The sequence below is a fragment of the Ambystoma mexicanum genome, chromosome 2p (assembly GCF_040938575.1).
Source record: "Ambystoma mexicanum isolate Mex_15411 chromosome 2p, UKY_AmexF1_1, whole genome shotgun sequence".
Lineage (NCBI taxonomy): Eukaryota > Metazoa > Chordata > Amphibia > Caudata > Ambystomatidae > Ambystoma > Ambystoma mexicanum.
The window spans coordinates 77,203,947-77,226,769 of record NC_090923.1 but is presented as its reverse complement, the minus strand read 5'-3'; the positions used below and the strand labels follow the sequence as shown (position 1 = coordinate 77,226,769).

Here is a 22,823-nt window from a genome sequence, read left to right as displayed (position 1 = left end):
AGTGTGGAAAAAGGTTCCCACTCACTGAGGTATTAATGGAAAATATCTCACTAGAAAAGCAAAAAGTTCTGGAGTTGAACCAGGCAAGGAAGATTTTCCAGCCCTGTGGAAATCTTACCTAACAGTGTGCTGCAATAGAAAAATACAGATGCCCTTTAGAGCTATGAGCAGACAAGAGTACAGGTAGAATACAAAGAATAGAGCTCCAAAAGACAGAGCCCCCAAGAATCAACAAGTGGAAAAAGGCTCCACTCATTCAGGATTGAAAGAAAAAACTTCCAGAAGTTCAGCAAAAAGTGATGGGGGTCTCACTAGGAGAGGGGATGAAGCATAAACATGATATCTCCATAACACTCGCCAACCCCAGACTAGGGACAGGAGGATCTAATCCACTCCTGGATGGCTCTCTTGATCCAGTTGGTCATACTTTCCGGAAAGACCATCAGCCTTCTTATGTTGGGTACCTGACCTGTGCTCAATAGTGAAGTCAAAGCTTTGTAGGCTTATTGACCACCTGAGCAATTTTGGGTTTTCTCCCTTCACCTGCATGAGCCAACTTAAGGGTTGGTTGTCAGTTTGAATCTTGAAAGTAGTTCTATAGGAGGTATGGTCTGACTTGCATAACGGCCCAAACAATAGAAAAACATTCACGTTCAATGGCTACCCACATTGTTTCCCCATCTTTTAATTTTATACTATTAAAGCAGGTGGGGTGCTCCCAGCCTTTGCCATCAAACTGGCTGAAGACTGCTCGTATCCCTGTGTTGGAAGCACCAGTTTGGACTGGGAAGGCTAGAGTGTAATCCGGAGCTCTCAGCACTGGAGTTTTGGAGAGCGCTATCTTTCAGACGCTGGAAGGCTTTTTCACAGTCCTCATTACAATTAACCTTTTTAGGGTACTTGGGAGAGGATATGGTATTCAGAGGAGAAGCTATTTTCCCATAGTTCTCTATGAAGTTCCTGTAATAACCAGTAAGTCCTAAGAATGCTCTTACTTGAGTTTGAGTAGTTGGAGTGGCCCAGTCTTGTACAGCCTGTAGTTTGCTGGGTAAGGGCTCATCTCCCCTCCTCCTACCTCATGACCAAGGTGAACCACTTTACTCAGACCATTTACTTGCTTTGACGGTCAGATTGGGCTGTTGAAGGGCCTGCAATACATGTCCCAGGTGGTCAATATGTTCTTCCCAGGTAGGGCTGAAAACTGCTATGTTATCCAAGTATGCCATGCAGAAGTTCTCTAACCCATTCAGAACATGGTTAACCATTCACTGGAATGTGGCAGGTGCATTCATTAAACCAAAGGGCATGACCCTAAAAGGATACAAGACTTCTGAAGTCGAGAATGCCATCTTCTCCAATAACCACTTGTCAGTTCAAAATTACTGAGGAATTTGCTGAGCCCAGCTTATCCACCAGTTCACCTGTCCTTCGCATGTGATGGGCTTCAGTCTTGGTAATGCCCTATAGTCCACACAGAATCTAAGTTCCGTATCTGCCTTTGGTACCAACACAACTGGGATAGCCCATAGACTTGTTGAATGTTCAATCACTCCAAGGTCAAATATCTTATTGACCTCTTCCTTTATGTGATTCCTCACATTATCTGAAATCCTGTATCCCCTGCGTTTAACAGGTACACTATCACTAGTGTCAATTTCATGTTGGCCCTAAGGTGTCAAGCCTGGAGAACAGAGGGGAAAAGTGATTTAACACAGCCTTGCACTCCTTCTGTTGCTGCACTGTCAGATTAGTAGAGGGTTTTACTTGTTCTACTGACCCATCTGAATGGTGTCCTCTAAGAAGATCTGGGAGAGGCTCACTCTCCTCCTCTTGATCAGAAGGTAAGAGTAAAGCTGCCATCTCTGAACTAGCGACATAAGCCTTCAAACGGTTGGAATGAAAGACCTTAGGGGCATCTTTGGGGTTGTCAAAGTCTACAAAATAGTTGACCTCTCGCGGATTTCCCACAACTTTGAAGGGTCCAGTCCACTGGTCCTGTAAGACTTTGTCTTACTGGGACCATGATGAGAACTTGTTGGTCTGGAGTGAACTCCACCATGTTTGCTTAACCAGCTCTCAAATTCTCAGTAGCCTGTCATCATTTGTGCCATCCTGTGTCTGAGGCCTAGCACATAGTCTGTAATCCTTACTGCCTTGAGGGAAGGAGGACTCTCCAGACCCTCCATGATCAGGGCCAAAGGGCCTCTGGCAGGGTGACTATAAAGCAACCCAAAGGGGCTAAAGCCCACTCCAGCTTGAGGAACTTCTCTATATGCAAATAGAACGCATGGCAGAAGAAAGTCCCACTTTATCCTAAGTGGTACTTCTAAAGCTCCAATCATGCTCTTCATTGTTCTATTACACCTCTCCAACCCATTTGTCTGAGAGTGGTAGGCAGGTGAGAACGTGTAGGTGACCCCACATGTTTCCCACCTGGCTTGCATGTAGTGACACAAAAAAAGTAATCCCCTGTCGGATACAATCTCCTTAGGAAATCGTACTCTGGTAAAAATACCAAGTAGGGGCCTAGCCACTGACTGAGCAATAACAGTTCTCATTGTAATAGCTTCTGGGTACCTTGTGGCATGGATCACCACAACCAATATAAATGGGTTGCCTAAAGATGTTGGAGGGTCTAGGGGACCAGCAACATCAATCCCCACCCTCTCAAAAAGAACTCCCTCAACAGGGAGGGGCACTAAGGATGCCACAATCTTAGCTCCACTCTTAACAGATAACTGGCAAGTGTGTCAACCCTGAATGTGTTTCTCAACCTCTGCACCCATCTTGGGCCAGTAAAAGTACAATGGAATCCTCTCCTTGGTCCTCTGAAAACTTAAGCGACCATCCAGGGGGACTTAATGTGCCAACTGTAGGAATTTGGGTCTCAATTCCTGGTGTACCGCCCGTCTTCTGAGGTCCCCTGGAATAGAGTCCATAGGCTCACTGTAGAGATGTCCATTCTCCCAGAATAGCCTATGCGTCCCAGGGTCTTGTCCTTCACTCTGGGAAGCTGCCTGCTGATGCAGACCTTCTAGAGAGGGATCCTCTCTCTGTCCCCTAATTAAGTCTGTCCTGGAGGCTCCACCTTCTGCAAGCAAGGTCTGCAGCTTACGATGGTCTCTGGGATCCAGATCTTCCAGACAAGTTTGAATCGCCTCCTCTTCTGATTTTCAAGGGATTCCTTTGGCACCAACTCAGCCTCAGCTGTTAGTGGGGTCTCTGGGTTGACCTCTAGGTTTTCAATAGGAACCTTTTTCCTTGTGGAAGTTTTGGGCTTGGGGATGTTCTTTAAAGACGATTCCCGTTGGTCTCAGTTGGAAGATCTCTTAAGGCTACCTCTCTGGCATTCCTTGTCAACTCCCTTCTCTTCTTAGACAAGGGTTTGGGTGTGCTGGTGACTACACCCAAGGCCTACAAATCAATGCCCAACAGTACCCTTTCTGGTACTTCTGACTGATCACTTACAGGTATCTTTACAGTCATCTCATTACAATTGAAAGCTGGCCGTTCAGGGAACATTAGGACTGTGCCTCCTGCTAACTTCGTAAGCCTTTTGGGAGCCTTAGCAACTTCCTCAGGTTGAAAGAAACATTCATCTACCTAGGTTATACTGGCCCCAGTGTCTCTAAAGGCAGAGGTGGCATGACCATTCACAAGTACACTGTCTTAATGCTACTCTAATATTATCAGGCATTATACACCTCCATATTCTGTTCCCACAGTCTCAGAGATACTAGAGACAGACTATGCTGAACACCAATGGGTTCTATAGCTTGAGGGTGAAAGATAGCCCAGGTCATTGGGATATCCACATCATGTCAGAATGCTAAACTGAGAGGAGATCCGTGAAGGTTTTCCCTTACATCTGGATTAGAGGACTGGGAGGTGGATTAGCAATCCCAGTATCTCCCATCTCGTCATCTACCTCATTGTCTGGAAGTTGAGGGCTAAAAGCTACATGTTGACCATCATCTCCTAGATCAATTCTGGAAGAAGGGGTTACTGGTCACTTGCAGTTTGGTAATCGACAAGTTTTGGATTAACTCTGCTATATTCCTTTAGTACTCAAACCTTTATCTTTACACATTTCTTTGTTTTTCAACAGCAAGAGCATCTGCCTGATCATTTTCCATAGTGGGCATAGCTTTAGTACTTCACAGTATTTGTATTTGTATTTGTATTTATTTATTTGTAACGCGCACCCACAGGCCCGGAGGCATCAGGGCGCAATTTGTAGATACAGAGATGCATAGATACAGGCAAAGCAGTGCAAGTGTTTACAGAGACATGACATTTCAGGATATGGACAAAAACAATGTATTCACAATAAAAAACAGGGTAAGAGCAGGTAAAGGCAGAGGCGCTGTTTTAGGACTGGTTGAGGAGCCAGGATCTGGTGTTGGCTTTGAAAGTGTGAAAAGACTCTTCCGCTCCGATTGTAACAGGGAGGGAATTCCAAAGCTTGGACGCTAGGACCGGGAAGCTTGAACCCCCTGCTTTTTGCAGTTTGAATCTAGGGATGGCTAGGCAATGGGACTGGGTGGTTCTTAGTGGGCGGGTGGTCGAGTGTCGCGACAGTCGACTGCCGAGATAGATGGGAGCCTTGTTGGCCAGACATTTATGCGTGATGGCAAGTGCTTTGAGTGAGATTCTTTGCTTGACAGGTAGCCACTTTAACTCTGATCTGGTTTCAGAGATATGATGGTTGCGAGGGATGTTTAAGGCGGCACGGATGGCATTGTTTTGGGTGGTTTGCAATTTATTTAAATTTTCTTGACTAGTGCCTAGGTAAAGGGCACTGCAGTAGTCAATTTTAGCCATGATGAGGGTTCTCGCTAGTGTGACACTGTTGGATGTGGTGAGGAAGGGTCTGCAGGCAGCAATGAGTTTACATGTGTAAGCCGCTGCCGATCTGACCGCATTCGTTTGTCTAGTTAGTGATAGCGTGGCGTCAAGGTAGAACCCTAGTGTTTTCGTATCTTTAGAGACTCGTATGCTATTGCCATCAATAGTAAAAGATTGATATGCCGGGTCGAGTCTGCTCAGGCGTTGTGCAGTGCCCAGGATAAGGAGCTCTGTCTTATCATCATTTAGGCACAGTTGGTGTTGGGCCATCCAAGCTTGGATAACTAAGTAGATATCGTTGAGGGCCTTAGTGTCGACCAGATAATCACCAGTAATGGGGATGAGTATCTGGGTGTCATCTGCATAATTAGTGTAAGAGAAACCCAGATAGTCGAGCACATCAAAAGTGGTTTTGTGAAGATGTTATAGAGTGTAGGTGACACACAAGAGCCCTGAGGTACGCCGCAGTGAATTGGGGAGGGGTCGGCAGCAGCGGATGGGGCAAAGACTCTCATAGATCTGTTGCTCAGAAAGGATTTGATCCATGCTGCTGCCGAAGATGAGAAGTTAGCAGCCGTATGGAGGTGCTTGCAGAGGATCTGGTAGTAGTAGTAGGTCAAGTAGTAATAACATAGCTAACTTGCCCTGATCCTTTAGAATTTCGATTTGAGTTTTAAGGTCGATTAACGCAGTCTCCGTCCCGTGTCTGGGGCGGAAACCAGATTGACGAAGACCTAGCATGTTATTAGATTCCAAATAGCTTTGAATCTGAAGGTATGCAGCACGGTCAAGAATTTTAAGCAAAAATGGAACTGTAGTAATGGGTCGGAAATTAGTAGGGATGCTGGGGTCGAGGGAAGATTTTTTGAGCAAGGGGATCACCCAAGCATCCTTCAGGTTATCTGGGACGATACCAGTTTTGAAAGACGAGTTAATGAAGGCAGTGATAAATGGGGCCAGCTCGTGCGCCGAGTCCTTGATAATAGGGGCTGGGCATGGATCACCTTGGCAGTTAGAAAGTTTAATTCTGAGAATTATGTTTTCTACCTCGGCGATGGTGAGCGGTGAGAATGTAAATGGAGTGGTGTTAGTAGTGTCAGCAATGGGAACCTTGGCATGGGATAGAGCGCGGTTGTCACGCTTCAAATTGTCCTGTTTATCTTTAATTTTCGTTTGTAGTGAGGAAATTTTATTTAGTAATGCTGCTTGGATGTTGGTACACCATTTACTATCTTTCAGGCAGGTATCAGGGGGGGCAACTGGGGTTTCAAGCTCTTTTAAGATTTTGAACAATTCCTTAGTGTTCGAGTCAGCTTGCATAATGCGGTTGTTAAGGGATTCCTTCTTTGCAGTGATGATGGCGTCTTTGTAGGAAAGTGAGGCAAGAAGGAAACCATCTTTGTGCTCGTCAGAGGGATGGCTTTTCCAGCGATTTTCAGCGCCTCATTTTGCTTTACGGAGGGCTCTCAGCTGTGGGGTGAACCATGAATTGAGGTGAGCTTGAACTTTAGCCTTCCTAAGTTTGATAGGTGCAATAGAATCAATAGCTGTTAGCATAGTTTGGTTGTACGTGTCTGCTAAGGACGTAGGGTCAGGGCAGGTGTTGATGGCTATGTCGAGAGCTGGGAGAAGCAACGGGAGGAGTTTCTCCTTAGATATATCTTTTTTGCTTCTAGTCGGGAGTGCTGGGGCTATGGGAGTTGGGAGGCGTGGAGAGGCTTCGATGTTAAAGGTTATGACGTGGTGGTCAGTCCATAGACAAGGAGTGTTGCTGAGAACTTTAATATTGCAGTTGGAGCCAGCTAACCAATCAAGAGTTCTACCTTTGATATGAGTAGGTTCTTGGGTGTACAGGGTAAGGCCAAGATCCGTTAGAATGTTCTCCAAGTCAGTTGCCACAGGATCCTTTAGGTCTCCGAGGTTGAGGTCGCCTAGGACAATAGTTTGTGATTTGTTTTTGGTATTGTCCAGAAGTAGGGTAGAGATTTCACTTGCAAAGGACGGTGCCGGCCCCGGGGGCCTGTAAATGAGGTGCAAGGTGGCCGTTTGATTAGGGGTGAGTGCTAGTTTGACTGACAGCAGCTCAGCTGAAGCTAGTTTGGCATCAGGTATCACTCTTAGGTCAAGCGCATTTTTATGGATGATGGCTACACCTCTAGAGTGGGCAGTAGGGCGGTCGCAACAAATAATACCATAGTCGGGCGGTAGAGCTAGCGCTAGTAGGGGGCCAGAGGCAGCATGAAGCCAGGTTTCCGATATAGCTAGGAAATAGAGGTCAGACTTGGTGATGAGGTCAGCTATGTCAAGTGCATGTGCAGTGAGGGATCTGGCGTTAATAAGGGCGCCCTTAAACATGGGCAGTTTAACCTCGGTAATTGAGGAGTTGCAAGTGGTAATGATAGGTGGTGGCCCTGGTGGGGGTAGTAAGGTTTGCTTAGAGATGTTGTTCCGGGATTGACGTAGGCGGAATCTAGTGCCTAGTCTCTTATTTCTAAGAAGGACTGGGCAGGGTTGGTTAGGTGTAGGTTTCTTAGCAAAGTGTTCAAGCCATAATGCAGGGTCATTAAGGTATAGGCTAGTCTGTCCTCTAGCAGAATCTAGCGGGCTCGTTCTTCGCGGCATCATGGGCAGAGGGGGAGCAAGACAGAGAGGTGCTCAGGTTCAGGATGAGATGGTGAGGTGGTTAGCTGCATGACTTGGGAAAGTCGAAAAGTTAAAGTATAGTACAGTGGGAGGAGCGCGCTGATGTACATGATAATCGTTCTGGTTACCTGCGTGTAGAGGGAGAGGGCAAGGGTACTACAATCGCAAGTAGTGCTAGGGGTCACCTAGGTATGATTTAGTAGTGAAGGCGAGAAGGCACAGCAGTGAAAATACAGGTAGGGGCACCTAGATTCAATTTAAAAGTGAGAAGCAAGAGGCACAGCAATCAGAATGCAGGTAGGGGCACCTAGATTCAGTGTTCAGGGCAGTGTTTACCACCTGGCTGAGATGCATAGAACACTGTCTAGGTTCGAAGTATGACAGTGATATTAAGATACATGAGGTACCATCTAAGTTCAAGTGAGGTAGGGGGGCTGAAGTACATAGAATGTCAACTAGATTCGAATATGGCCGTGAAATAAGGCGATGAGGCTAACAATGCATGTAGCATCATCTAAATGCAAATAAGGCAAAGAGACTAGAAATGCATGGAGCGCCAAATTAATGCAGATGGGCAATGAAGCTAACAATGCATGGAACATCATCTAAATGCAGATAGGGCAAATTAATCATGGGTGAGCATAAATTATAGTTTGCATATGCCAACACAAAGGGGGGACAGTAATCGCAGAGGTACAGCGGATCTGTGATTAGTATGGGCACACCAGGTAAGGTTTAACATGGGCACAGTAAGGAGGCTCTGGGCCGCAACTTTCCTAATACTGAAGTTGCGGTATGAAGGAGCTTATTAAAGGTAATGCCGGCTCAAGTTAAATATCCCTTGCGTAATGGGCTGGTGGAGCCTGGTAGTGCTAAGCAGGTATTGGGGTAGTATGCAGCGACGATAGAGGTTGAGTAGAGTTCGCAGTATGTTGCGGCGTCAGCGTGCGCACTGAGGCATGACCAAAAATGCGGGTTTAACAATTACTTAGTAAATAGTGTTAGTATAGCGAGCAGATACGGTGGAAGTCTCTTATGAATGCGCCGCGGGTGGGCTTACCATGTTTTAATAGTCTTTCCATAGGTATAGGTAGGCTGCATATGACGATCGACCAGGGGTCCTGGCCCTGTGCTCTGGTAGCTCTGGACAGGCTCAGGACAGGAGCCTTCTTCCGGGCCTTACTCCGGTGGGCCGGCGCTCGCCTGCCGGCGCAGGCTGGTTGGCTGATAGCGTTTGCTGCAGCCAATCCGTGTGCAGCCAGGCAGATTGGTGTTGTGACTGGGGGTCAGGCACCAAGAAACTTGGCGGCCATTTTGAGGAAGGCACGCGTTTCGTTGCAGCCGATGCTGCTCTTTGCAGATGTCGGGGAAGGCAGGATAGGTATCCCAAATGGTGCGGTCTGGATCGTACGAGGAAGCAGGGAATTAAGCTTGTACTGCCAAAATGGAAAGATGATTTCTTTATTGCTCGGCTGGAAGGGGCATGCTGACACTCGTGCAATGTGTCCAGCAGCTTACCTTGCTGGCAAATTGGAGCATGATGAGTGACCTTGAGGATGGATTCTTTAAGTGCAATAGAACCAGGAATCAATGCAATCCAACCTACACAAATCCCACCAGCTGTACCACCAGTTTTAGGGGAGTTTTCCTAAAGTCCTACTGGTATTAAGACTTTAGTAAACTATACCAGGGGTTTGTAGATCCCCCAACTCGAAGTATCAGTCTGTACAAAATCAGGACCTTGGTAGAGTTTCAGAGCAGTTAGACTTATCTTAAGGGGAAGATGTGAGCTGTAAGTCAGTACACAGAACCTAGTTCGACACGTACATCAAAGAGACACTTACACTTATAATGTATATACAATTAAATATTTATTATATTTACAACAGACTCACTTTAAATAACATACATTTATACAAACACTTCAGAATACACTTTCATTTTTGAGTTTGTTCGCGATTACATTTGTAGCAACATTAGAAAGGGCAAAGACAATGCTATTGTATCATCGGTAATTAGGCGCAAATGCGGTTCTTAGCAGTTTTACGGAATTGCATTTACTCTGCAAACACGTATATGAAAGTCTTTTAAAGGGTGAAAAATGGTTAGTGTAATATTAGCCTGGTTCAAGGATCTAGAGGGTTTCTTCGCACAGCAAGTCTTTCAAGTCCAAAAGTACAACCCTAGTTAAAGGCAGTTTGGAGAGGGCTCAAAGTGTTGATAAGCAGCAGAATACAAAGAGTTCCTGTGAATTTCTTAAAAGTCTCTAGTGTTATAGAAGCAGCAAGTTATCTAAAGGAGACCATGTAAGGACTCAATGAAGGGACACAAATAGCGGCTTGAGTAGGAGGTAAGAGGGGGTTGCCCTGGACACCTCTACGTACACTCCAACGCTCTGGAGGGACTTTCTGGAATCAGGTAAGCAAAACCTTGACAGTACCTTAGGTTAGAAGAAAATGTTTGTGCTGGATTCTGGGCCATGTTACAGCTCTGGACCCGGCCTCTGGATTTCTTGCTCTGATGACTGAAGGCAGGACAATGGACAAGATCCAGCTGCAGGACTTTCAGCTTCTTGGTTCACTCAGCTGTTTTTGCTCCTTTTCTGCACCACCAACTAAGGACACGGATTGCCCGGTCAATCTTCTTCGCTTCCTGCACTACCACGCTCTGATGAGGGCATCAGGCGAGTTGGATCGGATCTCTGGAATGTCCGCAACTCATCTTATTACCTAGGTTTCTGTTTGTCTCAATACTTTCAAGTACCCTGAGGCAGACTGCCTCATAACAGTACATGGGTCTACTGTCTACAAAGAGGTTAGCAGAGGAAGGTGAGGCTAGGGTATGTGGGGGTGATGTTCTCCCAAGGGCTGTACTCTAGACAGTCCTAGAGAGGGAGGAGTCCCTACCCATGAGATCTTCCTGCATGATGCCAACCCTAAGGGGACCTCCCTGGCGTCATGGGAAAGGGCTCCCCCTCAGAGAGAAGTGACCACATCTAGTGAACCGTCATGGTAACTAAAGAATCAAAAATATATAGAGGAGGCAATTTGCTTACAACTTGCATTTGTAACTTTGATCATGTACAAATGATTTGCTTTAATTGCATTTATGTCTTACCTCAGCCAGGCGTAGATTGTCCGGATTCACTCTGACACTGTGAGAGATTGACTCCAGAACGTCTGATGCATTTGAGTTCTCCTTGCTGATGCTCACTAAAAACTGAATTAAAGATGAAAAGCAAAGTCAAGGGCCCATCAAGAAAATCTGCCCAGTCACTGACTGTCAGAAAAAGAGTCACAGAATTGTAAAACATTTCTGGAGATTTCAAGCTTGACAACATTTTTAAAAAGCAAGTCATAATTTAAATTGTTTCCACCTCTAAGCAAAACTAAAAATTTCAATGTGGCTAGGCACCAAACAAACAAACATATAAATGTGAATAACTGGTCTAGAACAGCCTGGACAGACTTACTTAATGTTTTACCTTGATCAAGCTATGAATATTTAGAGAAAGCATTCCACTGGCAAAGACCTTGCATAGCAAGTCTGCTGCGGCCTTGGTTTAAATTTAGACCTAGGGATTCACTTGAGAAGCGAAAAAACTCCTTGGTTGAAAAAGGGGTTTGGCATCCGGGAAACGGCAGTCATCAATTCAGGTTACTGGAACAGCAGGCGAGAATGCAGGTTTATAGTCATAATGTCGAAAACATAATACCGAAATACAAAAATGTCGGAAAAAAATGTCAAAAACAAATATGTCGAAAATATATACATATAATAGGAAAAGTCAAATAGTCGAAACAAAAATGTCAAAAAAAAAGTCGCTCGATAGTACGAACATACCGATGTGAAGTATTGGTAATCGTCCGTTTTTATGGGGGGGGGGGTTACCCCCCTAACCCCCCCCTTACCTCTACGCTGAAACTCTCCCACCCCCCTCTCGACCACCAACACATAACCATTTGCCAATCTGTAAATAAAGTACATTATGACTAACGAAAACCCCATAGAATCAAGAGTAGTAAGGGTTAAGCCAATATGTGACACCCACGAGTAAAGAACCTTGCCTAAACACAAAAGGAACAGATGACGGTTGTGGACAACTGTCATTACCTGACAGGACCAGAGTCAGAGCGAACTACAGTGGATTCGATTCGGCTACGTCAGGCAAACAATCAGGTAATATAACATAAAAAAAATATGTAACTAGATATTTAAATCGAAAAATATATTATTTTTAGTGTATGGCAAACATAGTAAAACATTTTTTTCCATTATTTTAGATTGAAAATGACAGAAAGGGTTGAATACATAACCTCGCAAAAAGGCGGAAAACAGCTGGTTTTGAACGGATACATTTATAATAAGGAATTGGAAAAAAATGAACGCTCGTACTGGAAATGCATTGAATATGGACGATCAAAATGTGCCGCACGAGTTATAGTTGAATGTTCCAATACAAAAATAAAGGGAGAACACAACCATCTACCGGACAAGACAAATATAGTAATAAAACAAACTCTCCAAGAGCTAAAAAGAAAGGCAATAGAAAACCCCGGACAGGCAAGCGGTTTGGTAATATCAACGGTATGTGACACGTTACCTTCACACATATCTGCGCAGATGGCTAGTGAAAAACATAACGAACAGTAAACCGCAAGAAACAGCAAAAGGAAAATCTGCCACCAGCACCTACAACATACAATGACATCACCATACCAGAAGTGTTTAGAGTGACAGCTAATGGAGAAAATTTCCACCATTCTACCGTTGAAGTAAGAGACGAAAAAATGTTGATATTTTCAACTGCGACCAATTTCAAGCATCTAAGTGAAAGTGCCAAGTGGCAAGGTGACGCAACTTTCAAAGCATGCCCGAACCCCTTCCAACAATTTTATTCAATACATGGAACAATAAATAACAAACTAATTCCACTTGTTGAAGATGAAGAAAAATGAAGAAACCTACAGAATCATGTTGAACAAAATCAAGGACACTGTACCAGATTCGAAACCCAAAAACATAATCATGGATTTTGAATTAGCACAGATTAAGGCATTTTCTTCAATATACCCTGATTCTAGCATACAAGGCTGCTTTTTTCATTTTACTCAGTCGATATGGAAAAAACTGCAAAAACCTGGACTAAGTAGTAAATACACAGACGACAGCACTTTTCAACATAACATAAAAAAAACTATTCGGATTAGCATTTGTGAAAGAAGATCAGGTTATAAATTTCTATGAACATTTAATTGACACTGACTATTTTAAAAATCATGAGGAAGAAAATTCGGACATGTTAGATTACATGGAAAATACATGGATTGTACAATTAACTAGGAATGGCACCAGAAGAAGGCCAAAATACAATATAAACTTATGGAATTGCTACAAAGCAACCTTGGAAGGGCGACCTAGAACAAACAATTCACTTGAGGGATGGCACAGCCGTATTAATAAAACTTTCAACACAAGTAATCCCAATTTGTGGCATTTTTTGAAAGAATTAAACAATGAACAATCACATCAGGAATTTCGAGTCTCCCAAGCGATTTCACTCGCAAACACAGAGTTAAAAAAGAAAAAATACAGAGACTATAAACAACGCCTTGAGCAAATAGTACGTAATTTTAATGAAAATGAAAAAAGACAACTACCTGGATTCAATAGCGTATAATTTAAAATGTTAAAAATACTCACGTTTTTGAAGGATCACCAATCTACCATGACAAATCCAAGCAGTAACCGTAAAAAGCACCAAGCAGCAAAATCCAAGGAACCCAAAATCCAAAAAGCAATCCAGGGAAAAATACCATCCAAAAAAACAAAAAAATCCACATGTGCGATCCATAACAGTGAAATCCGGAAAAGAAAAAAAGTTGAAAATCCAAGCAAGTCCATGAAAAAAAATCCACGATCCAACCCAAAAAAAAATCCATAGCTCGGAAAAACCAATACATCCATCGAATCCAGTAAAAAAAAATCTATTGCATCCATGGAAAAGGGTGAAAATACTTGAAAATCCAAAAAGAAATCCACACGAAAGCACGGAGACCCGAACGCGATGGAAACGCTGCAAGAATGAACTTTAAAAATGGCGCCTACGCATACGTAGAGTAACGCAACCTTACGTAGAATTCAATTACCATATATAAACAAAATGAACAATCTCATTTCTTAAACAATAGCGCCATCTATTGGAGAAAAAGTATACTAAATGTTCAACGTTAACAGTTTGCAATTTTTTATTTATTTATTTAAAATTGAAATTTAAAATAAATATATATTTATTTTATATATATATATTTTTTTTTAAGCAAGGTATTACATGTTATATACTATTAATGTTAAAAAATACTTAATAAAACATTGTTAATATCAATGTTGAAAAATGCATAATAAAACATTTATAAACACTTACCTTGTCTTAACATGAATTCGAAAAAAAATCGAAAAAAATGCGACTTTTTTGTAATTCGACATTTTCGAATAAATATTTTCGACATTTTGACTTTCGAAAATATTGCATCCGAAAATATGACTGGACACAGAGAATGCACAATCTCTGCCTGACCTGCTGTCCCAGCCACCCGAAGCCCTTCCCCGGCTGGCGCTATCCTCCCCCTTTTTTTTCATTGCAGGGAGGCAACAGGGAGCCTCTCCCTGTTGCCTCCCCACCCCCTCCACTTACCTGCAGGACCAGAGCATTGCGCCCCGGTCCTGGCACTCCTCCTTTCTGGCCGACAGCCATATATATGGAAAAGGGATAATGACCCTTTTCCATATGGAGACAGCCATATTTATTTTTCTTTCATTGGCAGCACGGATGCGCTAGCAGCACAGATCACCCGATCAAAATGTTTGAAAGCCATTCACACCCCGGACCAATGCCGGGTGCGAATGACTTTCGTGCCCTGCCAGGAGGGCGTCCATGGCCCTAAATGGCCACACAGCCCGAGCCTTAGCTCAGGCTTGCTGGCCATTAAATACTGTGTCGCCCTCCTGGCAGGGCATGAAAGCCATACAATTGTTCTGACAATCCTAGGATGGGGCCAGTATGTGCAGGCATTTGAATACAAGACAAATATTAGGTAGAATGAACACCGTTTGCCAATTCAGTGAGTCCCCTGAACGTTTACATTAGCTGTTCTATCTAATTCTCCAACATTTTTCCCTAGGGGTGCAACTAATGTTTGTGCTTCCTCGGGAGCCATTATTCCCCTCCCCAAGAAGGGAGCAGAGGAAAGGAGGGACTTTTAGGAGAGAGCACTATTTTTTTTGTTTTTAACGTTTTTTTTCAAAACTTTGTGGTCCCCTAAATATGCCAGCTTTCATGGTTTTTCAGCATTATGTTTGCGTTTCCTGCACTTTCAGCACCCCATTTTGGTCGCAGTCGGAGGATTCAATCTACTGAAAGCATGTTGGGGAGTGGTTGCCATTTGTGTAATAAGGCTTATTCCAAGGTCCAATACTGGTCAACTATTTAACTGGATGGCCACCAAAACTTGAAAGAAACATGACTGAGTTGATGTATATATTCACATACATCAATCCCCAAACTGTTGAAAGTACCTGGCCTCTTAGCTGATAGATTATCCAGCACAAATTAAAATTTTTAAACAAAAAAAACTGAATTTGGGACAAATATGTATGGGGATTTCCTTACTTAATTCCACTAATGTTATAGAAAGTTAAAATAGTATGTTTTAAATTGCTTTGGACGGTTTATATTCATTTTTTCGAATTCAAAAATGTCAAAGTAATTCTTTTGAAAAAATAATGGCGAACAGAACTCAAATTTTTTTTATACGTTTTTTATTCGAAATGGGGGTTCCCTCTAACCCCCCTTTTTTAAAAATGTTTTTTTGTTTTACCCATTTTATTTTATTCCCGGACCCTAAAATAAATATATAATTTTAAAAAAAGGAATTCGACTATTTTTTCCTCCAAAAAATGACTGACCACCGCTTTGGACATGTGCTAAATGAATATAGATGTTTAGACACATGAACAATTGGTATTTTATACTGTTAGAACTGTTTTTCAGAAGTCCAATTAAGAGCTTAGTAAAACCATTAACTGAGACAGTACAAGACTCCACTCTTAGTATAAGGCTGTACCATCTGAGTTCATGGTAGCGTAGACAGAGCAGCAAGACTTATTTTAGGAGGGAGAGAAGGCTGTATAATCAGTACAAAGAAATTGTAGTACACATATGGTACAAAAACACAAACACTGTTTTGTGAAATTAAATACAAGTAGACCAAGATACATCTTGGGTAAATTAGTACTATCACAGATAATATAAAACACATTATAAAAACACAACACTATGCTTTAAAGTTCACAGACCAAAGCATAGGTCTTATTTAGAAAAAATAATATTTCTAGATAAGTCAGACCTTTGTATACATATTCAGTATAGGGCACACCTATGCTTGGGGAGTAAACCCATAAATTACTTTCAGATTACTTTACAGTAATACAAGGGTAGTAGACCTTTTCAGTTATACTGTGACTCTCAGCAAGAAACCACTTAGTAAATCAACTGGACAACATGTTGTTCTGAATAGGGGAACACTAATTCTAGGAACCGTAAAAACCTATAATGAAGCTGTTTCTTATGAAAGAGTTGCCATCCGTGAGAGGAAGATACTGCCTGATACTTCGCCGTAATACGGCACCTGGGACTGGGACTACAACAATCAAATTTCCTATTGTGGTCCCGCCCCCTGCCCGCCAACGTCCGCTCCTTGCTCTCTACATCTAGTGAGGCACACGCGCATCGGAAGTGCCATAGTAAGCCGGAGTGGCTGGAGCTGTTTCTTCTGAAAGAGTTGCCGTCCGTGAGAGGAATATACTACTGGATACTTTGCCGTAACACAGCACCGGGGACTGGGACTACAACAACCAAGTAAAAGAACATTTCCTTGGACACTGCTTCTGTGTTTAGAGACTTACCGCATATATATTACTCTAAGAGCTTACCCGAGTTTACGCTCTTCTTCCATAGATTTCCTATTGTGGTCGCACCCCCCCTGCCCAGCAACGTCCGATCCTCGCTCTCTACATCTTGTGAGGCCCGCACGCGCATCAGAAGTGCCATAGTAAGTGGCTGTTAGGCGGTGCAGCGGGCGTGGAGTGCGGCTCTAAGTATACTTAAATTGTTACAGAGTGCTTATGATTGATACCCTGCTTCAGACTCCAATGGAATAGAATTTCCTAAAGATTGGATAAATTTAGTTTTGTAAATAAGAACTGGGGAGATTGTTCGAATATCAAATAGATTCAGGTGAGTCTCAGTACTCAGGAGCGGAATTGAGGTAACCGCAAAAACAAATTGGAAATAACTCCCAAACTCAGATAATTCTGCTACTTACACTAGCAGTGTTGTAGTCACCATGGTTAATGGGCTTAGAAGCGGAAGAAAACTGACGGGGGCATTAAGTCCCTTAGAAATAAAGGTAGAAATGCTGAATGAAAGGTCATTAAATGACGACCTTGCAAATCAAACAGCGCCACAGGACGAGGTTGTAAATTTTGAATGTAGCGAATTCAGTCCTGTTATAATATCCCAGTCTTTGAGTATGAATGAGGGAACCTCAGAAGCCAGTAATGCAGAGCATCAAGATGGTAGGGTGCCTAGTAATCTTGCATCCTCCCCTATCAAATACAACGTTAAGGAAGTAAATGATCCCACCATTCCTGGTACAGCAAACCAGACAGATGTTGAGAATGAGGAATGGTTGAGGAAAAAGGTAGAACTGGAGGATCTTACAAAAAGCGTCATAGTTGGTCTGGATGACTGCTCAATTTTGGGACCCGCCATAGAAGCTGAAGTTGGAAAGGGGATGAGGTTCCCTTTGGGGCCATACCCTTGTATCCAAACGTACAGAAGAGAAGACGTACACATGTTTAGCATTCCTGCACAATACAATCAGGGTGTTCATTCATTTTCAGGAGGTATCACTGAGGCTGAGCTGCAGAATGATAAAGACAAAGATGACTACTAGTATAGAAAGAAGCCCCCTGATAATACCAACATCTCCTTAGCCCAAAATAATCCCTTTTTCAATTCCCAAGAACAGATCAACCTCTTTGAGAAAACAACAGGAATCCTCCCTAGAGAGGTAGGGCGTAAACATGCTAGCCAAGAGGAAGAGACGGATGAGTGCTCGTGATGTTCCGGGTTTTGGGGAAGATTTCCCGGTCTTATCTAGAATTCTTGACAAGGGTCACGAACGAACCTACTGCGAATTGGGGAACCTCAGAGCAACAATTACAGACCTCCTATGTAAAGTGAACAAAGTGGAGGGATTGCTTTTCACTTGTGAAGCTGTGTCTACTCTAGTAGTGGGCAATAAGAAGGAAGTGTTCTTGAAAGATAATATGACACAAACCCCAGGAGATGAGGGAATGATGAATGTGGAAGCAAAATCCTTCGCTGAAATGGCAGCTATACCGGTGGCCAATACACTTCCGGATACCAAATCGAATAACTTGGATTTGGAATCTGTAGTTGCTCTGGGTGGTGCCATTCAGTAAATACAACTCGATATAGAGGCAATTAAGAAATCTATTATTAGTGGTAAAAATGATGCAAGTGTGCGTTTGATATCTCCAAAGCAGGAAAAGTTTCCCATGAGGGAGGCGGGTGATGGCCCCTCTGTGCTATTAGATTTGATTTATCTTTCTGATGGCACTATGAAAGAGATGTGTGAAAGAATGACTAATTCGGCTTTGGAAGGCGAGAATGAAAATCAGATTGCGGTGCTTACACGGAGAGAAAGGAGAACTATAGCTAGAGCACTGAAAAGGGACGCCAAGAATAATAAGTCTAAGAATGCTAAAAAAACAATAAAAACAAAAAATGTTCTAGAAGCTTTATCAGGCAACCCCCAGATAGTAGTGGAAGTCAATCGGGATAAGGAGAATGGTTTTGACTTACATCAACTTGATGAAGAGTCTAAGGTACACTTGGACCTTATCCCGGAGGGACTAAGGAATGGAATACATCCACAGAAAAAGTGTATACGCAAGACCAAACATCTGAATGTGGGATGTGGCCAGACTGGGGTGGAGCTGTCCGATGATTTGAATCCTCAGCCTCAAAAAAAGGGGCAGACTGTGCCGCCTGGTATGGGTACCTCAGGTGTTCAAACAGCTCTATCACAATTCTACCCAGTGAAAAATAAAAAAAATGCTAAGAAATTTAAGCAAGCCCTCAAGAGAGGGAACCTGTGTAACCCTAATAGTTGTATAGATGAGCCGATAGGTGAGCCCGGGACGACAGGAATGGTTGACAATGAAACACAGGAAGTAAAGACGGGTTTCTCTGATGGAGAAGAGGAGGGGTCTCAAGAGGTAGAGATTGAACCTACAGGCCAAACAAATAAGCAACCATCTTGCAAACAGATAGGTCGAAATCCCACCCCAAAGGGGAATGAAGAGGAAATACAAGAAGTATCAAAAGAGAGTAAAAATCCTGATATTGGAAAGAATGATGAAATCTATGGTTCCTGGAATGCCAATTATCATGGGCTGGGAAAGTAATGAGGTGATAAATGGTACATCTAGTTTAAATAGAACATTTATGCTAAAAACTTTCCAAGCGATTCCCCCCCTAAGAACCCTTCGCTCGGATAATCTGGAATGGATCCACCTTGCCACAAACTACAACCATTGTATGATTTGCAGTTTCCAATCCATGATCATCACGAGAATGATATGGGAACAGGGGGAAAACTTTATTGCCTTGGTCTTGTTCCTCACATTTTCCAGGATGAAAAAGATGCCGAGAAGTTTTTGGAAACCCTGCCTGTAAGTGAGATCAAAAAAGGTGAGATGGTGCTAAACGGGCCACAGCTTAATATTAGTGCAGATACTTTCAAGCAAATTTTGGCACTTGTGGCTGCGCTAAATGGGATCTCGCATGGTCCAAGTGACACTATAAGCCCACCCGCGAAGGCAAACTCTGGTATGTTAGCGTAGCGAGGGTCCCTTTAGAATTATGTCATGGAATTGTTGTGGTCTGGCAAACCTTTTACGTTGGCTTGGTAAGAAGGATTTAAGCAACTGTCTACAAGTTATTCTTCTCCAATAGACTATGCACATGTCAATATTTGATATAGCAGGGTATGGCTGCAATACCAAGCAGGATACGAAAGGACCTAAGGGCCGGCCTTCAGGTGGTCTAGCAATACTTGTCAGTAATGAATGCAAATATGATCCTGTGCTAATATATGAGGATGGAGGTGTGATGGCACTACAATTGAATCCACAAAATGTAACGGAACTATAGTAATTGTTTTGCATTTATTGGAATAGGCTAACAATTACTTGGGATCAAATGGTGAATATGTTAGATGGTGTATTGGAAGGTATTTTTGTAAATATGTCTCAAGTGGGGATTATAATAGGAGGTGATTTTAATTCCTTGTGCTACAAAAATAAGGGCCTAAATGAGAATCCGAGTAATAATAATGTACCTTTGACATTAAAAAATGGACAAAAGTGGGTGAGTTACTTTCTGGGATGGGACATCCAGCTGGTACACCCCCTTTCTAGCTCCTGTCCTTCCACTTGGCGGCAAGGAGATCTCAGTTCATACATAGACCACTTCTTCATGTCAACTTTTATTCGTAATATCTGCGAAATTACAGAGTATGGATATGGGGATCACTCAACCATCTCTATAAACTTAAATATCCCTGATTGGTGACTAGATTCACAATTGTCGTTACAACTAATAGAGACTTAAATCTCTGGTCGCTCTATTAGATGGAAGAATTAGATTAGTAGGAGACTTATCAAGTACATTAGGGAGGATCCTCTTTTTGCATCCATTGGGCATAATTATCCAGGTATGGACAAGGGGACGGAGAGGCAACTCAGCAGTAGAATTGATATGTATGTAATGAATATTGTGCAGGATTCAAAGCCTATTCTGACTCCTAAAGAACATCCCTTTAATTTACAAATTCACTAATTTAAGATCAATAAAAATCACAATTTGAGAATACTAACCAAATTGAATCTGGGTAGGGAGGTGTATAGCATTGAAAAAAAAACGTATCCTTACTCTTTATAAAAATCAGATTAAAGAATTTCGATATGTTACTGCTATCAAAGATAATCAGCGTATGATGCACTACATCTTAGCCCACGATACAAGAAATATCTGGACTCTCATTAGAACCCTTAAAGCCTTCCATAGTTATAATAAACCAGCTATTTTAGCCTCCACTTGGGTACAATATATTACCAAGAAATTTGAATTAACAAAAATATTTTATATGGAATACACACCCAAATACTCAGAATTAATTCAAGAGTGTTGTCCCTGGTCTACAGAGGACATAGTGGATGCAATAGCTAAATTAAAGGACTCTAAGGCATCAGGTCCTGATGGGATACCCTTGTGTAATAAAAATGGATCCGCATTTATGGGCAAGAATTTTTTTAATAAAATTTGACACCATTTTCCACCAAGCAGATCCCAAGCTCTTGGTGCTCTGCAATACTTGTCCCAGTATATAAAAAAAAGGCAGTGTGAATGAACCATCAAGCTTTAGACCGATTGCATTAACCAATGCCTCCTCGAAGGTCTTCTCACACCTTATTCTAAGGGAACTAAAATATTTTCTTTATAACAACAACATCCTGTCAAAATACCAAATAGGTTTCCGGAAATCTATGGGTTGTCCATTGAATGCCACTATTGTATCGTTATTACAGTGTCAAACAAAACTGAAGGCTATAGGGGCAGTATACATGGCTGCACTTGATTTGAGTGCAGCGTTTGACACGGTAATCAGAGAAATATTTTGGAACAAAATGATTCAACATGGAATCCCAGTACATCTAGTAGCTCTGATTGCTTTATTGCACTCAAAAACCTACTATAGGGTCCGTTTGAACAAAACTGGAACACTAACAGAGCCTATTCACACAGAAATTGGGCTAAAACAAGGCTGTTCTTTAGCCGCGATATTATTTAACCTATACCTTTCTGACGTAGATTATATATGGAAGGATATAAAAACTTATCCTGCATGTCTAGCCCATCTCAAACTAAATTGTATAAGTTTTGCAGATGACTTGCTGTTGTTCGACAAAACTCTGATGGGATTACAAAACAAACTGAACTTTAATTGCTAAATCACTTAATTTAAAGATTAATCAAGCAAAATCGAAGATTATAATTTTCTCTGATGGGAAGAGGAAAACAAAGAAATGTAACTGGTTGATTGGTATGGTGGAGCTCAAAATAGTTAAGGGATTACGATACCTCGGCTATACATTAACCGATCAGAATTCAAAAACTTGGTGGAAAGAGCTTTTAGGCGAGAAACTGAAACCTTTGATTGCGCAGATGTGTATTATATACAGAAAATACTGCACTTTTTCGTTAGTCCCAATTATTCAATTTTATCTGTTAAAGACTGAACCACGCATATTGTACAATTTTGATATATTTACCATAAATATTGACTGTTAGACATGGCTCAGGGAAAATTATGGAAAAGGTTGTTGGGTTTGGCAAACTCAATTCCAAATGATATAATAAGGCATGAACTGGGTCTCTTACCGCTTTCAGCCAAAAGAAATTGGAGGTTATTAAATAATTATAGTAAGATGCTGTGTCCCCCAAAAAACTTGCTATATGGAGACCTGAACAAGATTATTGTATCAGGATCGTTACACCAGCTCTTTCCGTTTTTGTAAGAAAAATGGATGAAAATTTTAGATGTGTCTACTATATCCAAGTAAGATCTTATATCTTGTATTACCTCTAATAAGCGGAAATTCCAACGATTGAGCTGATGTCTTCAATCAGATTGAATTGCCGAATATAAATCTTATGAAGAATACGCCCTATTTAGAAGAAAACTGTGCGAATTACCTAGAAATATTCTCCAATTTCCGTGTTCGGCTGCAAGGGGTTTATACATGCGCTTCAGATTAAATCAATTTTGTACCTACAATTGCATATTTAATTGGATTATATATAAGAAAAAGTATGGAATACAAAGTAGTGAATGTCGTTTTTGTTGGGTCCCTCAATCAGTTGAGTCCTTGAAACATCTTGTGATGTATTGTATCCATTTTGAGTTGCTAAGAATAAAGGAATTCGGAAGTCATTGGTACTCGAGATCAGAACTATCTAGGACCACACTATGGAATAAGTATGTGGGGGAACAGTACTATTCTGGTTATTAGTCTGACAAAAAATTCTTAAAGTGATAAAAGAACACTTAGTATTCATCAAGCATGATCTAAGCAGTTTCAAGTACTAAGTGAATAATTATTATTCCGGTTTTTAAGAA

At 42.0% G+C, this 22,823-nt stretch overlaps 1 protein-coding gene across 3 annotated transcripts in view; it reads right to left on the bottom strand.

Moving 5' to 3' along the window:
* The window catches only part of USP19 (ubiquitin specific peptidase 19), a 1,845,650-nt gene that overhangs the window by 900,398 nt on the left and 922,429 nt on the right, over positions 1–22,823 (bottom strand). For all 3 annotated transcript variants that reach the window (XM_069643288.1, XM_069643289.1, XM_069643291.1), the window contains exon 16: positions 10,609–10,710. In XM_069643288.1, coding sequence (XP_069499389.1) covers positions 10,609–10,710 — 102 coding nt within the window. The remainder of the gene's footprint in view (positions 1–10,608; positions 10,711–22,823) is intronic.